Source organism: Acanthochromis polyacanthus, chromosome 15 (assembly GCF_021347895.1).
Source record: "Acanthochromis polyacanthus isolate Apoly-LR-REF ecotype Palm Island chromosome 15, KAUST_Apoly_ChrSc, whole genome shotgun sequence".
Taxonomy (NCBI): domain Eukaryota; kingdom Metazoa; phylum Chordata; class Actinopteri; family Pomacentridae; genus Acanthochromis; species Acanthochromis polyacanthus.
The window spans coordinates 3,230,983-3,253,313 of NC_067127.1; the positions used below are offsets into that span (position 1 = coordinate 3,230,983).

The 22,331-nt window shown below is 40.6% G+C and overlaps 2 protein-coding genes and 1 long non-coding RNA gene across 4 annotated transcripts in view; 1 reads left to right on the plus strand and 2 right to left on the minus strand.

The window, feature by feature from the left end:
* The window catches only part of LOC110964917 (cytochrome P450 3A27-like), a 45,582-nt gene extending 35,545 nt beyond the window's left edge, over positions 1-10,037 (minus strand). The window contains exons 1-6 of the mRNA XM_051960184.1: positions 9,890-10,037; positions 9,668-9,761; positions 9,447-9,499; positions 8,814-8,913; positions 6,831-6,947; positions 6,642-6,727 (exon numbers count right to left, since the gene is read on the minus strand). Of these exons, the coding sequence (XP_051816144.1) occupies positions 6,642-6,727; positions 6,831-6,947; positions 8,814-8,913; positions 9,447-9,499; positions 9,668-9,761; positions 9,890-9,957 (518 nt within the window). The 5' untranslated portion in view covers positions 9,958-10,037. The remainder of the gene's footprint in view (positions 1-6,641; positions 6,728-6,830; positions 6,948-8,813; positions 8,914-9,446; positions 9,500-9,667; positions 9,762-9,889) is intronic.
* LOC127537579 (uncharacterized) overlaps positions 1-16,388 on the plus strand; it is a 49,586-nt gene extending 33,198 nt beyond the window's left edge. The window contains exon 2 of the long non-coding RNA XR_007947295.1: positions 16,300-16,388. This is a non-coding gene — a long non-coding RNA (uncharacterized LOC127537579). The remainder of the gene's footprint in view (positions 1-16,299) is intronic.
* LOC110964919 (cytochrome P450 3A30-like) lies at positions 980-22,322 on the minus strand. Of its 2 annotated transcripts, none has more exons than XM_051960189.1 (13): positions 22,167-22,322; positions 21,950-22,043; positions 21,725-21,777; positions 21,152-21,251; positions 20,461-20,577; positions 20,272-20,357; positions 20,002-20,144; positions 19,783-19,907; positions 16,959-17,043; positions 16,580-16,740; positions 16,244-16,470; positions 15,029-15,191; positions 980-1,910 (listed from the first exon to the last, which is right to left on the minus strand). In XM_051960189.1, exons 1-13 carry the CDS (start codon positions 22,232-22,234, stop codon positions 1,836-1,838), a joined length of 1,497 nt encoding a protein of 498 aa, XP_051816149.1. In that variant the 5' UTR covers positions 22,235-22,322; the 3' UTR covers positions 980-1,835. The 2 variants fall into 2 exon arrangements, with proteins under 2 accessions (XP_051816149.1, XP_051816148.1); XM_051960188.1 differs by lacking the exon at positions 980-1,910 and adding an exon at positions 14,556-14,946.
* Positions 22,323-22,331: the final 9 nt, after the last annotated feature.

Sequence of the window (22,331 nt, forward strand, 5' to 3'; positions counted from 1 at the left end):
AAGACTGCTTGAAGTCTTTTTCTTGAAAACTTTTGTGAAGACTCCAACGTTTTTGATCCAGAATTGATTTTTGCCCGATAATCATTGGCCCTTCGTGGGCAGACGGAGTCACAACAAAGTGCAAACTAAATTACAAATCAAGGCCAAAGTGTATGACTTGGCTTTCTTCAAAGATCTTCAAAAATCACCAAGAGAAGTCAGGATGTGGAGGGTCAGCATGATTGATTGTCGACAAAAAATCCAGGAGTAATACTTAGCAGTGATAACACCCCAAAAAGACCTGAAGACACTGAGCTGTACGCCGTCTTTTATGCTGTGAGCGTTGGTCATTTTTCCACGCCTACAGAGTGCATAATAGGAGCGACAGTTGAGACACCATTATACTTTTCTCAATCTGTTGGTCAGATCATGATGTCAGGCTATCATATTTCACATTACAGAAGACGTGCATGAAGTTATCATTGGGTCATCTTTTACAGAGAACATGCCCAGAAATGTTATTTTGTGATAGATGTCATGCATATTGTACCATTACGTACTTTATACATATGTTTTACCTCTGGTCTTCAGTCTAATAGCATTTGCCATAATTTGATCATTTTCTACGTTTAGCACATCGTACCCAAAGAATATTACTCTACAGAGTGCATTATGTGGTGAATGTTTACACGCTCAGAATTCACTCAAACAATAAACTAAAAAGACAGTGAATGAGTTATTCTGTCTGAGTGCAGAGATTTCCTGCAGTCTTGTCAAGACTGTCAGTTTTTATGGTTTTGCACTAATTGAACAATGTGTTAATCAACAAGCTTCATGTTCTGGTAAAAAGTCTTTTGTGTTTACTTTTGGACAGAACAACTGCAAACACTTACTTTTTCCACAACAGTGCTGATGTTAGCATTTAATCCTGCATGTTTGGGAATACTGAGTGAGTTTCTGTTGTGAAAACATGTCTGACATTGTAGTTAAGACCAAAACCTTAAAATTGTGAAAACATTTTATTTTTAAAAGCAACACAGTGTGATATTTACTGCTTTTTTTGCATGTAGATCACATAGGTCCAGATCCCAAATCACAACACTTAGACTGTTTAAATCCAGACGAGTTCATCATAGATAAGCTAAAGTATCGTTTAAACACAGATTTGATTTGTTGAAATTGTTTTCCAATTTGTGAAAATGCATTTCAAATATTTCAAAGCATGAAAGCTTTGGATCAAACAAACAACTCAGCTGAACATCTCATGGAAAGAAAGAAGACATTCAAATCCCTCATTTGTCCACTTGATGTCAGTTTTTACACTTACGGTGTTGCATGAATTGAACAAACTCAATATAATGTGTTAATCAACAAGCTTCATGTTCTGGTAAAAAGTCTTTTGTGTTTACTTTTGGACAGACCAACTACAAACACTTACTTTTTCCACAACAGTGCTGATGTTACCATTTAATCCTGCATGTTTGGGAATACTGAGTGAGTTTCTGTTGTGAAAACATGTCTGACATTGTCAACCAAAACATTAAATTTGAGAAAACATTTTATTTTTAAAAGCAACACAGTGTGATATTTACTGCTTATTTTGCATGTAGATCACATAGGTCCAGATCCCAAATCACAACACTTAGATTGTTTAAATCCAGACTAGTTCATCATAGATAAGCTAAAGTATCGTTAAGACACAGATTTGATTTGTTGAAATCGTTTTCCGATTTGTGAAAACGCACTGAAGTAAAACATTTCAAAGCATGAAAGCTTTGGATCAAACAACAATCTGAAAATAATGTGACGGCTTGTAGTTCAGAAGCATGATATCTGTGGAGATCTTCCCTCTGGGATCATGATTTTCGAGGAACAAACTTGAGCTGTACAGGTTTCAGTGGCTGAAACATCCAGTTAAACTTCAGTGGAATCTGAAGAAAAGAAATGGATTCAGAATGAGGAACGACAGCAGAACAGCATGATGATCTGAATGTACTGCAGTGTTAGTCTTACCATGGTTTCTTTGCACGTTTCCACATTGTAATTCTGCAGGATGCGGACAATGCTCATCTTCATGACGAGGATAGCGTAGCGCATCCCAACACAGTTACGAGGGCCGAGACCAAACGGCATGAACGCGTATGGGTTCACCTCCTCCCCGCTGTCTTTATCAAACCTGCACATACAGACCAGATTAACAGATAAATAACCCATAACCCAGAACGACAAAGTGAAAACATGTTTTAGGAAGTTTTACACATTTATCGGAAATCAAAAACTGAAATCCGTCTCCTACTCTTTGCTGTGAACCCAAACAACAATCAATTTTATTCTTGAAATACGTCTAAACACTCGGATAAAAACTAGTTCATGACATCCAAGGAACTCTCTGTGATAAAACTGTAGATAGACATCGATCAGGAAAAGGATATGAAACCCTTTTCGAAATCTTTGAGTGTTTCCATGAACACAGTGGCCTCACTAATCGTGAAATGCAAGATGTTTGGAACCATCAGGACTGTTCCTTGAGTTCTCTCAAGGAAGGAAGAACAAGGACGGTAGCAAGAAGGACCTGTTATCAGGGAGGAGTCCAAGAACACCAGTCATTGTTATGGAGCTTCAGCAGTCGTACTGAAAGAACAACCATCTCAGCAACAGTCCATCGGTCAGGCCTTTCATGTGACAATAACCTGCTAACACCATTCCTACAGTGTGGCATGGTGGTGGCAGCATCATGCTACATGTGCTTGTCACCAGCAGGGACAGGGAAGCGAAAGGAAATGAATGTCGCCAAATAAACAGAGGTCCAGAGTGTACAGACTGCAGAGACGGTTTACCTTTCAGCAACACAACAACTTGGAACAAGTTGAGACAAAAGTGAAGTGGTTTCAGAACAAATCTGTCTGTCATTAAGTAGCTCAGTCGAAGGAACTCCCCAAATTCGTGAGAGCAAAGCCTGTCTACCCACTTTTTTTTAAACTGTGCTGAAAGTGTGCACTGTACATGGCAAATAAACCAAAAAGGAAACAACTAAAGATGCAATATTTACAGATGTATTTAGCACTGTAGTTCTTTCAGAAATAAGAAAGCAGTAAACTGCATTATTGCTCAGTTCAGTCCAGCTTTACGCTGTCTGATATTACCCGTAACTTTGAGTGATTATCTACCTGAAGACCAGTGTACCAAGTTCAAGTGTTTCTCTCCTGGATTCATTAATACAAAAGAATGTAAACTTTTAACATTCACCTCTCTGGCCTAAAAAGCTCAGGTGACTTCCAGTAGCGAGGGTCCATGTGCAGCAGGTGCACAGGAATCCCAACCAGAGTTCCTTCAGGGATGGTGATGCCATTGATCTGCACAGTTTTCTTGCAGGTTCTTTCAAGTCGAGGTGCAGTGGGAAGCAAACGCATCGACTCATTGATAACGTGGTCCAGGTAATGAAGATCATTGACATCTTCATAGGAAATGGAAGCCTGGAGGCAAAAAAAAAAATTATAAACATACGGGCGGTGTCAGATATTAGATCACAAATGACAAACAAATCTTGTGCAGAGTTAATGTACATCTTTCTTCAGTTTGGCATCGATTTCCTTTTGCAGCTTGTGCATTGCATCAGGGTTTGTGGCCAGATTGTAAAGGATGTATGTGACTGTAACGGTGGTTGTCTCATAGCCACCGAAGATGAAGGTGAAGGCATTGGAGAGGATCTCGTGTTCAGTCAAACCTATGAAGAAATGCAGCAAAACATTTCCCACTTGAACAATTTATTTCTCCTATAACCTGTATTAGTATGTAAAGCACTTCCAGTTCATGATTTGTCAACTCTGGACATGAAACATTTGAGTGGATTAATGTCACTTGAGACAATTTTGTGAGTAAAACCCTCCATCTTTAGTGCCATAAATGGCCTGATGAAGCAGATGAACAATGTGAATGTAAACATACCTTTACTGGGCTGTTCCTGCTCGCTCTTTATGTCCGACTCTGGTATCTCATTCTGAATCATCACCTGCAGAAAGTCCCCTCGAGTCTGGATCAGCAAAGAAAACATTCAACTTTAACACAGACGGCACAAATTTGCTTGTTCACTTGAAATGTCAATATAATTTGTATGAGAGAGAAAAAGAAGAACTTGAGGAAGTATATTTGTAAAATACCACTTTTTGCAGTACAGAGTGACATTTTCAGAACTATACTCAAAGTGAGAATACTGATACCACTCTGATATTACACTTGGTGCAAGGGGTTAGCACAGCTTAGCTTAACGACTGGAAGAAGAGGGAATAGTTCTACTCAAAAAATCCACCTGCCAACACAGACAATAACTGGATGAGCCCTTAGTAGAGGGCAGAACCACGCCCTCTACTGGCGAAAACCCTGTCCTCCCTATACAAACGACGCAATATGTATCAATTTTGATCATCCCACGGAAATCCCTTCCAACTTGATCTGCTGACCTGTAATTCCACAGCTGAGCAGGGGATCTTAGAGTGATCTTCAGTGCCAAGTTTGATTATCCTGACTTCAGCAGTTGCAGAGATATCGGACCGGACATAGCCACATACATACATACATACATACATACTTACCCAGTCAGATACCGCACCAAATGCAATAACCCTGCTGACGTACCCGTCGGGCGTGGTTAATTCACACATAATGCCTTCTTTGTATATGGTGTATGATGCAAAACTGACAAATAATTATATGAGAAGTTCTTATATACATTGTATTGTTGCACCGAATTTAACTGGTTTTACAGCCACCACAAACATTTTTCATCATTAACCATCTCAATATATTTTCATAGCTGCCTTCTGAGCAGATATGCAGGAAAACGAGCAAATGCTATAGAGAAAATTTATGAAGGAGTGTGTCCATGCAGCTTTTGACCATTAATGATATGCAAGGCACAATTCATCCATCCATCCATCCATCCATCCATCCATCCATCCATCCATCCATTCATTTTCTTCTGCTTATCCGGGGTTGGGTCTTGGAGACAGCAGACAAAGCAGGTAATTCCAGAAGTGCCTCCTTATGACAATGCTTTCTATCTCTTCCTGGAGGACTCTTAGGCTTTCCTAGGTGAGACGAGATTCATAGCCCCTCCAGCGGGTTCTGCGTCTACCCCGGTGTCTCCTCCCAAGTGGATGTGCTCAGAAAACCTCCAAAGGAAGTCGCCCGGAGGCATCCGAATCAGATGTCCAAACTGGCTCGTTTTGACGGCAAGGAGCAGTGACTCTACTCTGATCTCCCTCCAGATGTCTGAGCTTCTCACCCTATCTCTAAGGCTAGACCCAGCCACCCTATGGAGGAACCTCATTTCAGTCGGTTGTACCCATGATGTCTTTTTTCTGGTCACTAACCAGAGCTCATGATCATAGGTGAGGGTTGGACTGTAGATGAAGTGGTAAATTGAGAGGTTCGCCTTATGGTTCAGCTCCCTCTTCACCATGACGGTGAGGTACAACAACCGCATTACTGCTGATGCTGCACCAAGCTGCCTGTCTATTCCCATCACTCGTGAACAAGATCCTGAGACATTTGAACTCCTTCGCTTGGGGAAGCAACTGCCCCCCAACCCAGAGGGAGCAATCCACTGGTTTCTGGCAGAGAATCATGGCCTCAAACCTGTTTAAATTTTGAATTAAGTTTTTACTGTAAGATATGCCATAGCTACAGGGTTCCAAACATGGTAGGTTTTGTCAGCTGTCTAGCTTATGTCCATTTCCTTTCAATAGAGATTTTTGATGCAGTTTATTGCGAATTTTGCAAAACACGTAAGAAGAATCACTAACAAAAGTCATAGCACACCATTCCCAACTGAGCGCACGCTTGGATATTGAATTTATATTAGATTTCTCAAAGCTGTGGGACAAGTGAGGTGCTGAAAATTGTGTCATAAGAATCTGTAATCAAATAACCAAACACTGTCCTTTTTTAGACATTTTAAACTAAGCTAGAAGTAGTCAAAACGATGCTGTCAATATCTCAAACGATGACAGGATGTGTTTGGCCAGTGAATAGTCCAACACAAAACTCTCCAGAAAGAAAAGGCATTTTTAGTCTTCAGTGTTTTTACATATTAAATGAATAAGCATATGATGTCAAGTTTTCTCGCTGCTCAAAGCTTCATATCACACACACAGACATAACAGTGGTATCAATTTATAAAAAAGAGAGAAAAGTGCACTTACAGCTTCCCCATTTTTATGTTGATCTTTGAACTTCTTGATGATGTTGAAGAAAAAGTCCACACTGGCTTTGGGCATCATTTCAATCTTGAGAAGTTCCAGCAGACGACCAATTTTTGGAAATACCACTGAAGGGAGAACAAATAGTTGTAAACTAATATTTGCTACTGACAACATGTGATCAAATGATCTGTGTCTGTAACCGATAAAAGGAGAACGTACTGAGTAAAAAAAGGGGCCATAATTTCATGTTTATATTCTTCTGCATATGAACACTGACGGGGTCTTCTGGGTTGTTTATGGAGTCTGTCTCCACACTGAAAGATGCACTGGTCACCACATCTAAGCTGTACGGTGCCACAAGTCTATGGGAGGTGGAAAAGAGAGGTGGGTTTGGATTAAGTGTATTTATTTTCAGACACTCAGTGCAACAATGTTCTGGCATATAACAGATTAACAACATACTTTTTGACATCGACCGCCTCATCCAAATTTGAGCGTCCGAGTTTTTCAATAAATCGATCTGCATAGCGAACAACAAGAGGAAAGACCTACAAGATAATAGAGAGAAAAGGAAAGTGAGTACAGTTTCCTTTCTTGCTTTTTCTCATGATTGCACATCACAGGTAGCAGGAGCAAAGACATGATACCAACCTGTTTGAGTCTTCCACTGGTGAAGCATGGAGATAATGAGCTCCGCATTCGTTTCCACCTTTCGTCTTTGACTAATAGAACGGCGTCCTCTAACGGCCCGTTCATTAAAGGACTGTCCTGTGAACAGAGGAAACCACACTGAGCATTTTGATTCTTGCAGACACAGTTTACGTCCTCTATTATTTCCCCATTTCAAACATTGAAATCTGCTGAAATCATCATTTAACACTTTTACCTTCTGAGTTGTCTCATATTTATTTATTTTATTTTTATTTTAAATCCCTTATTAATCCCAAAAGGGGAAATTCTGATTTTCGCATATCCCCCCATCTAGGGGGGTCAGAGCGCAGGGTCAGACGCGGAACAGCGCCCCTGGAGCACACACATTCACCCATTCACACACACATTCACACACTGATGGTGGGAGCTGCCATGCAAGGCGCTAACCACACCCCATCAGGAGCAATTAGGTGTCTTGCTCAGGGACACCTCGACATGAGCACGACGGGCCGGGGGATCGAGCCGCAACCCTCCGGTTGCAAGACGGCCACTCTACACCAATCCAAGAAACAGTCAGTTCAAATGAGGACACACATTACCAACTTAACAAATAAACAGAATTCGAAAATCAAACATAAACATTCGCTTCACTACTTAGCGTAGCTCTATTTTATTGTTAGTTTTTTATGATGTAGTTTGTTTCCGCAGTTTAGTCAATCTATGACAGGGCCCCCTCCCGTTTCTATCTGCCCACACCTGACATCCTCTTACTTCCCTGTTTCCCTCCTTCTTTTAATCTCTCTCTTTTTCTCCCTCTTTCTGTTTTCCCTGTCTCTCCCCTCCCTGTTCTTCCTCACCTTCTGCTCATGATCCTTTGGACACCGCTCTCTTGCTGCAGTTAACGATTTCTAATCACCAGGGATTAAAGACACCTGTGGATGACCACACCTGGCTCATCATCCACCCTTTAAAGACCTACTCATGACTCCACTCCCTGACAGATCCTAGACTCAGCTTCCACTGTCAGTCGATCGGGTCCTCTGTAAGTTATTTCTGGTACTCTGAATTCTGAACTAATTCTTGTTCTGCTCAGCTGTCTCTGCCTGGAGTTCAGCCGACCGCACTGGCTCAGTTCTGCTCTGCTCCGTTGATGTCGCCACGGACCGTTCCCACAGTCCAAAGAGGACTAGGACCCCTGTGTATTCTACCTGACCCGGCCAACTCTGCCAGTTTGACCTAGACCCCTCGGAGAGGACATGGAACCCCGATTGTTCCGCCTGACCCGGCTGTCTCTGCTAGTTTCTGCCCCCTTGAGGAGGGGGTCCAGGTCAGAAAAATCAAACTTCTAATTTAGGAAAAATTTGAAGTTCTACAATTCTACAATTTCATTTAGCAGACGCTTTTGTCCAAAGCAACGTACAACACAAGCAAGAATTTAGACATAAGGAAAAACCTGTAGTAAGTGCAAAAACTGCTTCAAGTGTGATTGGTCACAGGTGTTGCCATCAAGTTGCAGAAGAATTGCCAACCCATCCCCCCCCCCCCCCCCGCCTAATTTTAATGAGTTGGATAGATGTAATATTGTTGGTAATTGCATCAACTTAATATTAATATGTAATTTGAACTCAAATTTGTCCATTGGTTCATTTAAAACTAAATTCTAGTTCAATGAAATTAGCTTGCTAACTTATATTCCCTTCACTTTGAGTTCTGGACAGCTTTGTTTAAATCAGTAAATGCAAAACTGTTTAATTTACACACAATAAGTAATTGTAATTGAAATTCTTAACATTTTTATGTTGACACAAATAATACAGCTTAAAGAGTTTATCTAGATCAGTAAATTTAAATCTTTGTTTTGCAACTATGTATTTAATTCGGGTAAGAAGTCTACTTAATTACTTTCTAGAGTGTTGCTGCAAACGTCAACATTACATGCTGAATTTTCACTACCTCTGGTGTCTGATCAGAGGAGTCTCTTACCCTGCGGTTGGTAAATGCAGTGTAGCAGTCCTTCACCGTCACACTTTTAATAATTTCGATGTCTGCCACCATCAACATTGGCGTTCTTCCTTCATACAACCTGCACAAACACAACATCAGAGTATAAAGTTTGAGCTGCTTTTAACAGGCAAATGTTATATGAAGCATCCATGTCAGAATTAAACATTTAATGATTTTAAATTTAGTTAAATCTAAAGAGATATTGTTATATTTGTAGCAGGACATCATTTCACAGTCACACTTTTAATCATTACAGTTTTTTGCTGTGGTTCATTTGATTGGATTATGCAGGCAATAAAATTACATAAAACCCAACCTATCATCATGTTTGATGATAATTTATAACCATGTGATTAAAGCGAACAGAGTTTAGTCATCAAATAGCAGAGCTCATTATGTCATGTAGTGGGGGAAAGTATCAAAGCAACAGGACCTTCCAGTTTTATATTCTAGAGAGGAATCTAATGATTCCTTTTAACAAGCAACTAATATGCCAGTAAAAAATTACACTAGCTCCCCCACAGCAAGCTAAAATAGTAAAATAATGCTTACAAATTGATGCATTTGTGTTATAATAATCTGTAGAATGAACTCTTTTACTGTTTCACTCACCCCCAGACATCTCCATACTTGGCCTGGCACTCACGGTCAAATCCAAGAAATCCCTGCAAGAAAAACGTTTTAGTGTTTAAAGGCTGAAGAGCGACAGAACAGGTAGAGCCAAAGTGAACACATAAGTCAGACAGGTTTCTGACACTGATCCCTCTTTAATTCTCAGTTGTCAGATCAGTCGCCTGTTCACAGACGAGACTCTAAGATTTGTTTTTGTATACCTTCCGCGTGTTATGCGTTGTTCCAATATAAGGCAGAGGGGTTGGTCCTTTAATGCCCAGGTTGGAGAAAAGTCTGTATGGCCACATTCCCAATCTGTATTGGAAAGAAGAGAGAGCTAGATTAATATTACACCTGTTTAATGTACGATTATTACTGTAATGAGACTGTTGAAAGAAAACAACCAAGCAGTGCTCTGACAGTTCACAGAAACAGATACTCACAGTAACACCAGGGTGACAACAAGAGCCAGTAAAGTCCATGTTGTTGCTGAAAACAGCTCAAAAAACATTTTGACTTTTCTTCAACGGAGCCGAACAACGAATACAAGACAAATGAGGAAGTGTCCTTATATTACCCCTGCAGAAGGAGGAGTCAACAGACTGAACTTTACTCACAACGAGACGAGCCCTTAGTAGAGGGCAGAACCACACCCTCTACTGGCGAAAACCCTGTCCTCCCTATTCAAATGATGCAATATTTATCAATTTTGATCATCGTACGTATCTCCCTTCCTACTTGATCTGCTGACCTGTAACTCCACAACTGAGCAGGGGACCTTAGACTGATCTTCAGTGCCAAGTTTGATCATCCTGACTTCAGCCCTTGCAGAGATATCGGAACTGGGGTTGCCAACTCCCTGAACAATATATAAGGGACACCTCGCTGGCAGGGCTGGCCGACCCGATTGCCTTCACCCCACCCAGCATGGTGAATTTTTTTTCTTTGCCTTTTTTGTGCGTGAAACGATTTTTAACATTTTTTGAGTCAAACCTGAGTTTAATAGACCCCTTCAGAGCCTACGTCATCAACAAGCTGCCTGCGCATCATGGAGCCGGAAGTACTCATTCATATTTACCTGTCATTGTTCGCACCACATGAAGGAGCAAAACTTAAAGCTAACCCTGAACTATCGGCATCATAATGTTAGGTTGTTGTGTTTTTGGTTGTATGAACCGAAATACTCAAGAAGGACTTAAGTTCTACAGCATACCAAGGGGCTCTCGGCGAGGGCTGCCAACTTTCTCACAACTAAATAAGGGAGAGGTGCACAGTGCCACTAAAAAAACATCCTCTCCACTCTCTATCATAACTATCAGGTAGCGATACTCCTTCCTGTTCAGTGCCAAAGTTATTGATCTGCATAAGCAGCACATGGCTAATTGAATATTCATGAGATAAGCATGGTGGAGCCGGTTAGCATTCTAAAGGCTATCCAGGCTAGCAGCGGTGAAGACGTAAAGCTGATGGAGGGATAAAAAACAAAGGGACAGCACAAAACTACCAACAAACGGAGGACAACACCTAACTATTACTGGACCGGAGGAGCCATTTTTCACGGCTGGATGTTTAAGTTTAAGATGAACAACGGCTGCAGCTAAATTCATTGGCTTATGAAGATCATAAGATCGTCAATGGGTGAGCGACACAGTTCATTTAAAATGCAGAGTTTGTGTTGGTGTTTTGTTTGGAGGATATGTGGCTGTGAGCTGCTAATCAGAGTTTAAAGGCTATGGGCTAACTGGGAGTTTACTCAGGCTACTGGTTACTTAATGTGAAATGAAACCAAAGACAGATATGAAGCAGATTGTCATGTTGAATGATCTATTCTATCCAACTTGCAAGCAAATAGATGGAATTATGACTTTTCCAGTCATTTCGGAGTTGTGTTTGTGTGTGATCTGTGTTCACAGACAGGCTGTAGAAACAGGACGGTCAGCTGAGGTTTGGTTTGTTAACGTCTTAAACTCTGGTGAACTAAAATATGTGGCTCCAGCCTTGTTCTTGTGAGACATGATGCTGGATCAGTGTTCATGTTTCTGTTTTGTTGCTGTTGATTATGCCCGGTAGTTGTTCTTGACTGAATTCTGGAGTTTGGTCAGCTGCCAGAGTGTAGTGTGAGCTCTAGACTTATATATTTGACAGTACTCTTGTGGTTCTGTAATGTTTTAATTGCAAGCATATCTGCCGCTGTCTCAGAAGGCAGCATTTGGGAGTAGACGCGCTGTTCCACCACAGTAATGGCGGCGCCCACAAATACGGGACAGATGAGATCCAGTGTGAGACAAATCAATTTAGCCCAGTTTACGGGATGTCCCGGCTAATACGGGACAGTTGGCAACCCTAATCGGAACGGACATAGCCACATACATACATAGATACTTACCCAGCCAGATACCGCACCAAATGCAGTAACCCTGCTGACGTTCGTCAGGCGTGGTTAAATACTGCCCTTGTGATTCACAGAGTCGAAGGCTGGTCATTACTTTCCTCTGTTTGTTTTCTTCCTTTTTTGTTGCGAGCTTTTGCTGCCGTCCAGGTTTACAATACACTTAACTAAAAATATACAACATCTTATCTTTAATAACTACACACTGTAAGTTTTACAGCAGATTCTTTAGAAAATACAACAAATTATCTAACAAAAAAGATTGGCATTTAAATGAGCAAAGACTTATTCATCGTAACAGTTGATATCTTTTGTAATGTTAGTTTGTTCACCACTTGTGTGAGCTTTGAATGTAGGTCAGGAAACTCTTTCAAATTACTTTTCAGACAATTCAGTGGTGCCAAACACTTTTGTACGCCGATGGGAAGTTGTTCAGGAAAATATAGCATCCGTGACTTCTGTGTCATAAGTATTCTGACTAATTTGTTTATTGATAATACTACATTTAGTTCCTCAAAACAAGATCAATGACACCAACTGTTGTATGGCAAATGAGTGGAGACCGACCATTCATTTATTCACTTAGTTCATTTTAAAGAATGGTTTTATATTTTGGAAAATGAGCTTATTTGCATTCTTGCTAAAGCTCACAGATCATGGGATAGTTCACTTAAAAAAGCAACTGAACATCTCATTGAAAGAAGACATTTAAATCCCTCCTTCGCTCACTTGAGTTGATGAAGTTGTGGCATTTATGATTGAACAAATGATAAAATTAGACAATAGGATGTGTGAATCAAATTTAAGAGCTAACAAAGACAAGATCAGAAGAGCTAATATCTCAGCTAAAGTTATGAGTACACTAAATAATCCTGTGGAAAACAGCAACCCAAGTGAAGCTTTTGGAGCCCATAAAAGGCATAAAACAGAAAGTTCAAACCCTGTCTTCATCTGCACTCGTGAGTTGAAACATAGGTCACGCTGAGCCAAGCAGAAAAAAAAGAGGAGGTGGGGTAACTTTTGACACGATTACATCATGAATATCCTGATTGGGTCTTTAGACGATGGGTTGTGGCTTCCAGAAAGCAAGAGGAGTGTTTAGGTGAAAGGTAGACGATGTAACGCTTTGTGTAGTCAGTTAAAATCACATTTGTTCTAACAGCCTTTGTATTGAATAAATATTGTTCACATCAGACTCTGAAGACTGCTTGAAGTCTTTTTCTTGAAAACTTTTGTGAAGACTCCAACGTTTTTGATCCAGAATTGATTTTTGCCTGATAATCATTGGCCCTTCGTGGGCAGACGGAGTCACAACAAAGTGCAAACTAAATTACAAATCAAGGCCAAAGTGTATGACTTGGCTTTCTTCAAAGATCTTCAAAAAATCACCAAGAGAAGTCAGAATGTGGAGGGTCAGCATGATTGATTGTCGACAAAAAATCCAGGAGTAATACTTAGCAGTGATAACACCCCAAAAAGACCTGAAGACACTGAGCTGTACGCCGTCTTTTATGCTGTGAGCGTTGGTCATTTTTCCACGCCTACAGAGTGCATAATAGGAGCGACAGTTGAGACACCATTATACTTTTCTCAATCTGTTGGTCAGATCATGATGTCAGGCTATCATATTTCACATTACAGAAGACGTGCATGAAGTTATCATTGGGTCATCTTTTACAGAGAACATGCCCAGAAATGTTATTTTGTGATAGATGTCATGCATATTGTACCATTACGTACTTTATACATATGTTTTACCTCTGGTCTTCAGTCTAATAGCATTTGCCATAATTTGATCATTTTCTACGTTTAGCACATCGTACCCAAAGAATATTACTCTACAGAGTGCATTATGTGGTGAATGTTTACACGCTCAGAATTCACTCAAACAATAAACTAAAAAGACAGTGAATGAGTTATTCTGTCTGAGTGCAGAGATTTCCTGCAGTCTTGTCAAGACTGTCAGTTTTTATGGTTTTGCACTAATTGAACAATGTGTTAATCAACAAGCTTCATGTTCTGGTAAAAAGTCTTTTGTGTTTACTTTTGGACAGAACAACTGCAAACACTTACTTTTTCCACAACAGTGCTGATGTTAGCATTTAATCCTGCATGTTTGGGAATACTGAGTGAGTTTCTGTTGTGAAAACATGTCTGACATTGTAGTTAAGACCAAAACCTTAAAATTGTGAAAACATTTTATTTTTAAAAGCAACACAGTGTGATATTTACTGCTTTTTTTGCATGTAGATCACATAGGTCCAGATCCCAAATCACAACACTTAGACTGTTTAAATCCAGACGAGTTCATCATAGATAAGCTAAAGTATCGTTTAAACACAGATTTGATTTGTTGAAATTGTTTTCCAATTTGTGAAAATGCATTTCAAATATTTCAAAGCATGAAAGCTTTGGATCAAACAAACAACTCAGCTGAACATCTCATGGAAAGAAAGAAGACATTCAAATCCCTCATTTGTCCACTTGATGTCAGTTTTTACACTTACGGTGTTGCATGAATTGAACAAACTCAATATAATGTGTTAATCAACAAGCTTCATGTTCTGGTAAAAAGTCTTTTGTGTTTACTTTTGGACAGACCAACTACAAACACTTACTTTTTCCACAACAGTGCTGATGTTACCATTTAATCCTGCATGTTTGGGAATACTGAGTGAGTTTCTGTTGTGAAAACATGTCTGACATTGTCAACCAAAACATTAAATTTGAGAAAACATTTTATTTTTAAAAGCAACACAATGTGATATTTACTGCTTTTTTTGCATGTAGATCACATAGGTCCAGATCCCAAATCACAACACTTAGATTGTTTAAATCCAGACTAGTTCATCATAGATAAGCTAAAGTATCGTTAAGACACAGATTTGATTTGTTGAAATCGTTTTCCGATTTGTGAAAACGCACTGAAGTAAAACATTTCAAAGCATGAAAGCTTTGGATCAAACAACAATCTGAAAATAATGTGACGGCTTGTAGTTCAGAAGCATGATATCTGTGGAGATCTTCCCTCTGGGATCATGATTTTCGAGGAACAAACTTGAGCTGTACAGGTTTCACCGGTTGAAACATCAAGGTAAACTTCAGTGGAATCTGAAGAAAAGAAATGGATTCAGATTGAGGAACGACAGCAGAACAGCATGATGATCTGAATGTACTGCAGTGTTAGTCTTACCATGGTTTCTTTGCACGTTTCCACATTGTAATTCTGCAGGATGCGGACAATGCTCATCTTCATGACGAGGATAGCGTAGCGCATCCCAACACAGTTACGAGGGCCGAGACCAAACGGCATGAACGCGTATGGGTTCACCTCCTCCCCGCTGTCTTTATCAAACCTGCACATACAGACCAGATTAACAGATAAATAACCCATAACCCAGAACGACAAAGTGAAAACATGTTTCAGGAAGTTTTACACATTTGAAATCCGTCTCCAACTCTTTGCTGTGAACCCAAACGACAATCAATTTTATTCTTGAAATACGTCTAAACACTCGGATAAAAAATGATTCATGACATCCAGGGAACTCTCTGTGATAAAATTGTAGATAGACATCGATCAGGGAAAGGATATGAAACCCTTTTCGAAATCTTTGAGTGTTTCCATGAACACAGTGGCCTCACTAATCGTGAAATGCAAGATGTTTGGAATCATCAGGACTGTTCCTTGAGTTCCCTCAAGGAAGGAAGAACAAGGACGGTAGCAAGAAGGACCTGTTATCAGGGAGGAGTCCAAGAACACCAGTCACTGTTGTGGAGCTTCAGCAGTCGTACTGAAAGAACAACCATCTCAGCAACAGTCCATCGGTCAGGCCTTTCATGTGACAATAACCTGCTAACACCATTCCTACAGTGTGGCATGGTGGTGGCAGCATCATGCTACGTGTGCTTGTCACCAGCAGGGACAGGGAAGCGAAAGGAAATGAATGTCGCCAAATAAACAGAGGTCCAGAGTGAACAGACTGCAGAGACGGTTTACCTTTCAGCAACACAACAACTTGGAACAAGTTGAGACAACAGTAAAGTGGTTTCAGAACAAATCTGTCTGTCATTAAGTAGCTCAGTCGAAGGAACTCCCCAAATTCGTGTGTGCAAAGCCTGTCTACCCACTTTTTTTTAACTGTGCTGAAAGTGTGCACTGTACATGGCAAATAAAACAAAATGGAAACAACTAAAGATGCAATATTTACATATGTATTTAGCACTGTAGTTCTTTCAGAAATAAGAAAGCAGTAAACTGCATTATTGCTCAGGCCAGTCCAGCTTTACGTTGTCTGATATTACCCGTAACTTTGAGTGATTATCTACCTGAAGACCAGTGTACCAAGTTCAAGTATTTCTCTCCTGGATTCATTAATACAAAAGAATGAAAACTGATAACATTCACCTCTCTGGCCTAAAAAGCTCAGGTGACTTCCAGTAGCGAGGGTCCTTGTGCAGCAGGTGCGCAGGAATCCCAACCAGAGTTCCTTCAGGGATGGTGATGCCGTTGATCTGCACAGTTTTCTTGCAGGCCCTTTCAAGTCGAGGTGCAGTGGGAAGCAAACGCATCGACTCATTAATGACGTGGTCCAGGTAATGAAGATCATTGACATCTTCATAGGAAATGGAAGCCTAGAGGGAAAAGTCAAAGCAGGAGGCAAACAAAAAATTTTAAAACATATGGACGGTGTCAGATATTAGATCACAAATGACAAACAAATCTTGTGTAGAGTTACTGTACATCTTTTTTCAGTTTGGCATCGATTTCCTTTTGCAGCTTCTGCATCGCATCAGGGTTTGTGGCCAGATTGTAAAGGATGAATGTGACTGTAACGGTGGTTGTCTCATAGCCACCAAAGATGAAGATCAAGGACTGGGAGAGGATCTCGTGGTCAGTCAAACCTATGAAGAAATGCAGCAAAACATTTCCCATTTAAACAATTTATTTCTCCTATAACCTGTATTAGTATGTAAAGCACTTTCAGTTCATGACTTCTCAACTCTGGACATGAAACATCTGAGTGGATTAATGTGACTTTGGACAAGTTTGTGAGTAAAACCCTCTATCTTTAGTGCCATAAATAACCTGATGAAGTTGAACAATTTGAATGTAAACATACCTTTACTGGGCTGTTCCTGTTCACTCTTTATGTCCGACTCTGGTATCTCATTCTGAATCAACACCTGCAGAAAGTCCCCTCGAGTCTGGATCAGCAAAGAAAACATTCAACTTTAACACAGACTGCACAGATTTGCTTGTTCACTTGAAATGTCTGCAAAATGATTTGAATAAGAGAAAAAGACAAAGAACTTGGGGAACGAGATCTGTAAAATACCCCTTTTGCAGTATGGAGTGACATTTTGAAACTGTACTTGAGGTGGGAATACTGATACTGCTCTGATGTCTGTTTATAAATATTACACTTGGTGCAAGGGGTTAGCTTAGCGGTAGAGCAAATGCTGTCTAGAAAAGTTCTGAAGAAATTTTGAGTGTGTCCATGCAGCTTTTGATGGTTAAATATACATAAGATATAATCCATCCATTCATCCCTCCCTCTCATCAGCAACGCTTTCCAGCTCTTCCTGGGGGATCCCGAGGTGTTCCCAGGTTAGCTCCCTCTGGATGTCCAAACTTCTCACCCAATCTCTATGGCTGAACCCAGCCACCCTATGGAGGAAGCTCATTTCAGTTGGTTGTACCCGCGATCTCATTCTTTCGGTCAATACCCGAAGCTCATGACCATAGGTGAAGGTTGGAAACATAGATGGATTGGTAAATTGAGAGCTTCGCCTTATGGTTGAGCTCCCTCTTCACCATGATGGTTCGGTACAGCGACCACATTACTGTTGATGTTGCATCAAGCCGCCTGTCCATTTCACGCTCCATTTTCCACATCACTCGTGATCAGAACCCCGAAACACTTGAACTCCTTCGCTCCGGGGAGGCAACTCCCCCTAAACCTGGAGGCAGCAATCCACTTGTTTCTGGCTTAGAACCATGGCCTTGTACTTGGAAGTGCTGATCTGCATCCCCACCATTTCACACTCGGCTGCAAACCGCTCCAGTCCATGCTGAAGGTCACGCTCTGATGAAGCCAACAGAGCAACATCATCCAGGGAGGCGGCATGGCTCAGTGGGTAGAGTGGCCGTCTTGTAACTGGAAGGTTGCCGGTTCTATCCTCGGCCCGTCGAGCTCATGTCGAGGTGTCCCTGAGCAAGACACCGAACCCCTAATTGCTCCTGGTGGGTAGTGGTTAGCGCCTTCCATGGCAGCTTCCGCCATCAGTGTGTGAATGTGAATGTGACTTATCATTTATAAACACAACCATTTACCATCCACAAAAAGCAGAGATGCGATCCTCAGGTCCCCAAAAGGGACACTTTCCTCGCCCCGGCTATGCCTTGTGACCTTGTCCATGAGCACCACAAACTGGATCAGAGGCATCCCTGGAGGAGTCCAACACCAACTGGAAATGTGTCTGACTTTATGCCGAGTATGGGCTGTGCGAAGACGCAGGGACCGAATGGCTGGTATCAGCGCGCCATTCAGTACCCCTGTACCCCATGTTCCTGCAGTACCCCCCACAGAGTCCCTTCGGGGACACGATTGCAGAACTTCTCCTGATTCACAAAACACGTTGACTGTCTGGTCAACTCCCATGCTCCATGTTCCACGTCCCCAGAACTAGTCTACGCCACCATGGGGCGATGCACCAGGCACCCATTCCGAACTACTGCCAGGTAGACACAGCACCTGACCCCGATTTCCAGTCCTGCAGTCGTTTGGTCCACTGGGCGGTAGACCTGTGTTACTTCTTTGGGCTGACCTAGGCCTCTGGCCCCAAGGCTCACCTGCCAGAAGCCTGACTCCTTGGGAAGGCCCCGGTTTCCCTAAGAGGTGGCAGTTTTTCCTTTTTTTGCTTTCTTGAGGGTATTTTGAATTGCTCTTTGTCTGGTCTCTCCCGAGGACCAATTCGCCTCGCGAGACCTTACCAGAGGCTACTGCTCTGGACAACATTGGTCCCTGGATCGTACTCTGAGGCGATTTATTAAATAAACATAGGTCTTATAGTAATGAGAGTCCCAATGGGTGAAAGAGGACAGAAAATCCAACATTTATAGTATTTATAATGTATAAATTGTTCATGGAGACGTAAAACTGTGGGAAGAAGACAAAGTTCACCACATTTTATTCAGAAAGATGATTTGGCTGAAGCTTAGAGTGGGTGATGTCACACGTCATCCAGTCCAACTGAAGAAAAAAATCTGGATTTCAAAAAAATTCATAGAACTTGAACTGCGACTACGTAAAAATCGTAAAATTTGTCAAAACACGGATTTAGAGGACATATAGATAGATGACATATAAAGGCTTGTGACTTGTTTAAACTTCATATTGGGTTTCTGCTGTAGAATATGCCAGAGCTACAGGGTTCCAAACATGACTGGGTTTGACAGTTCTCTGATCGACGCCCATTTCCTTGCAACAGAGATTTTAAATGCAGTTTATTGCAAATTTCGCAAAAAACGTACTCAGAATCACTAACAAAAGTCATACCACACCATTCCCAATTAAGGCACATGCTGGGATATTGAAATTATATTAGTTTTCTCAAAGCTCCGGGACAAGTTATTTATCAAAAACTGTGTCAGAAGAATCCATAATTAAATACATCGTCCTTTTTTTTTAGAGGTTTTAAATTAAGTTAGAACTCATCAAAACGATGCTGTCGATATCTCAAACGATGACAGGATGTGTTTGGCCAATGAATAGTCCAACACAAAACCCTCCGGAAAGAAAAAGGCATTTTTAGTCTTCAATGTTTGTACATATTAAATGAGCAAGCATATGATGTCAAGTTTTCTCGCTGCTCAAAGCTTCATATCACACACACAGCCATAACAGTGGTATCAATTTATAAAAAAGAGAAAAGTGCACTTACAGCTTCCCCATTTTTATGTTGAGCTTTGAACTTCTTGATGATGTTGTAGAAAAAGTCCACACTGACTTTGGGCATCATTTCAATCTTGAGAAGTTCCAGCAGACGAGCACAAAAGGGAAATACCACTGAAGGGAGAACAAATAGTTGTAAACTAATATTTGCTACTGACAACATGTGATCATATGACCTGTATCTGTATCAGACAAAAGGAGAACGTACTTAGCAAGAAAAAGGGCCATATTTTGAAGTTTAGAATCTTCTGCATATGAACACTGACGGGGTCTTCTGGGTTGTTTATGGAGTCTGCCTCCACACTGAAAGATGCACTGGTCACCACATCTAAGCTGTACGGTGCCATAAGTCTATGAGAGGCAGAAAAGAGAGGTGGGTTTGGATTAAGTGTAACCACATGTATTTATTTTTGGACACTCAGTGCAGCAATCTTATATGCCATAATCTGTTATGGCATATAACAGATTAATAACATACTTTTTGACATCGACCGCCTCATCCAAATTTGTGCGTCCAAGTTTTTCCATCAGGTGATCTGCATAGCGAACAACAAGAGGAAAGACCTACAAGAAAATGGAGAGAAAAGAAAAGTGAGTTCAGTTTCCTTTCTTGCTTTTTCTCATGATTGCACATCACAGGTAGCAGGAGCAAAGATATGATACCAACCTGTTTGAGTCTTCCACTGGTGAAGCATGGAGATAATGAGCTCCGCATTCGTTTCCACCTTTCGTCTTTGACGACTGTAATGGCGTCATCAAACGGTGCGTTACTTAAAGGACTGTCCTGTGAACGGAAGAAACTACACTGAACGTTTCAATCATCGCACAATTTCCTTCCTCAATTATTTCCCCATTTCAACAAAAGAAAAATGCTGAAATAACAACTTTTACCTTCTAAGTTGTCTCACAGGTGACTCATCACAAATTAATACACCCCAATCCAAGAAACAGCAAGATCAAATGACACACATTTCCAAAATGATAACAAATAAACAGGAACCAATTATTACACATAAACATTCTCCTAACTACTTATCTAAGTTCTATTCATTTTGTTGTTAGTTTATTATAATATAGTCAGTTTTCACAGCTTAGTCAATCTGTAGAATATATAGTCATGTTTCTTGTGCCTCAAGGACTTAATATAAAAATAAATCGAGAGATCCTTTCCAACCACTTAATTTTATTAAACTAATCAAATTTTCTGATTTAGTAAACATTTTAAGTTTCAAACACTATTTTAATGAGTTGGATAGATGTAATAATACTGGTAAATCTTAATATTCCTTGCTCTTTGCTGGTCTCTCTCCCAGTTGAATTTTTACTACCTCTGGTGTCTGATCAGAGGAGTCTCTTACCCTGCGGTTGGTAAATGCAGTGTAGCAGTCCTTCACCGTCACACTTTTAATAATTTCTGGGTCTGTCACCATCAACATTGGCGTTCTTCCATCATACAACCTGCACAAACACAACATCAGAGATAAAGTTTGAGCTGCTATTAACAGACAAATATTATATGAAGCATCCATGTCAGAATTAAACATTTAATGATGTTAAATTTAGTTAAATCTAAAGACATATTGTTATTATATAGCAGGACATCATTTCGCAGTTAGCTCTGTTCATTGCAGTTATTTGCTGTGGTTCATTTGAATGGTTTATTGGTTTATGCAGGCAGTAAAATTACATAAAACCCAACCTATCATCATGCTTGATGGTAATTTATGACCATGTGAATAAAGCGAATGGAGTTTAGTCTTCAAATAGCAGAGCTCATTATTTCATGTAGTGGGGGAAAGTATCAAAGCAACAGGACCTTCCAGTTTTATATTATAGAGAGAAATCTAACAATCCCTTTAAACAAGTACCTAATCTCCCAGTAATTTTGTGTTGTAATAGTCTGCAGAACAAACTCTTACTGTTTTACTCACCCCCAGACATCTCCATACTTGGCCTGGCACGCACGGTCAAATCCAAGAAATCCCTGCAAGAAAAACGTTTTAGTGTTTAAAGGCTGAAGGGCTACAGAACAGGTAGAGCCAAAGTGAACACATAAGTCAGACAGGTTTCTGACACTGATATCTCTTTAATCCTCAACTGTCTGATCAGTCGCCTGTTCACACACCAGACTCAAAGATTTGTTTGTTTTTCCATACCTTCATCAAGTGATGCATTGTTCCAATAAAAGGCAGAGGTCTTGGTCCTTTAATCCCCAAGTTGGAGAAAAGTCTGTATGGCCACATTCCATACCTGTGTTGCAAAGAAGAGAGCGAGTTACAGATCAATATTACACCTGTTTAAAGTATAGCTGCCACTGCAGTGACGGTAAAAACAACATGACCCAGCAGTGTTTTGACAGAAACAGATACTCACACTAACACCAGGGAGAAAACAAGAGCCACTAAAGTCCATGTTGTCGCTGAAAACAGCTCAAAAATCATTTTGGCTTTGTTAGCTGGACAACAAACGAAGGAGAAATAATGAACAGCTCTGACTGAAGTGCACTTAAATATTTCCTGTAGTAGGAGGAGTCATGAG

Coding starts and splice junctions, on each gene's coding strand:
- LOC110964919 (XM_051960189.1), bottom strand. CDS start 22,234: ATGATTTTTGAGCTGTTTTCAGCGACAACATGGACTTTAGTGGCTCTT. Junction 21,778..21,949: donor CAATGCATCACTTGATGAAG/GTATGGAAAAAC, acceptor TTTTTCTTGCAG/GGATTTCTTGGATTTGACCG. Junction 21,252..21,724: donor AAGTATGGAGATGTCTGGGG/GTGAGTAAAACA, acceptor GTGTTTGTGCAG/GTTGTATGATGGAAGAACGC.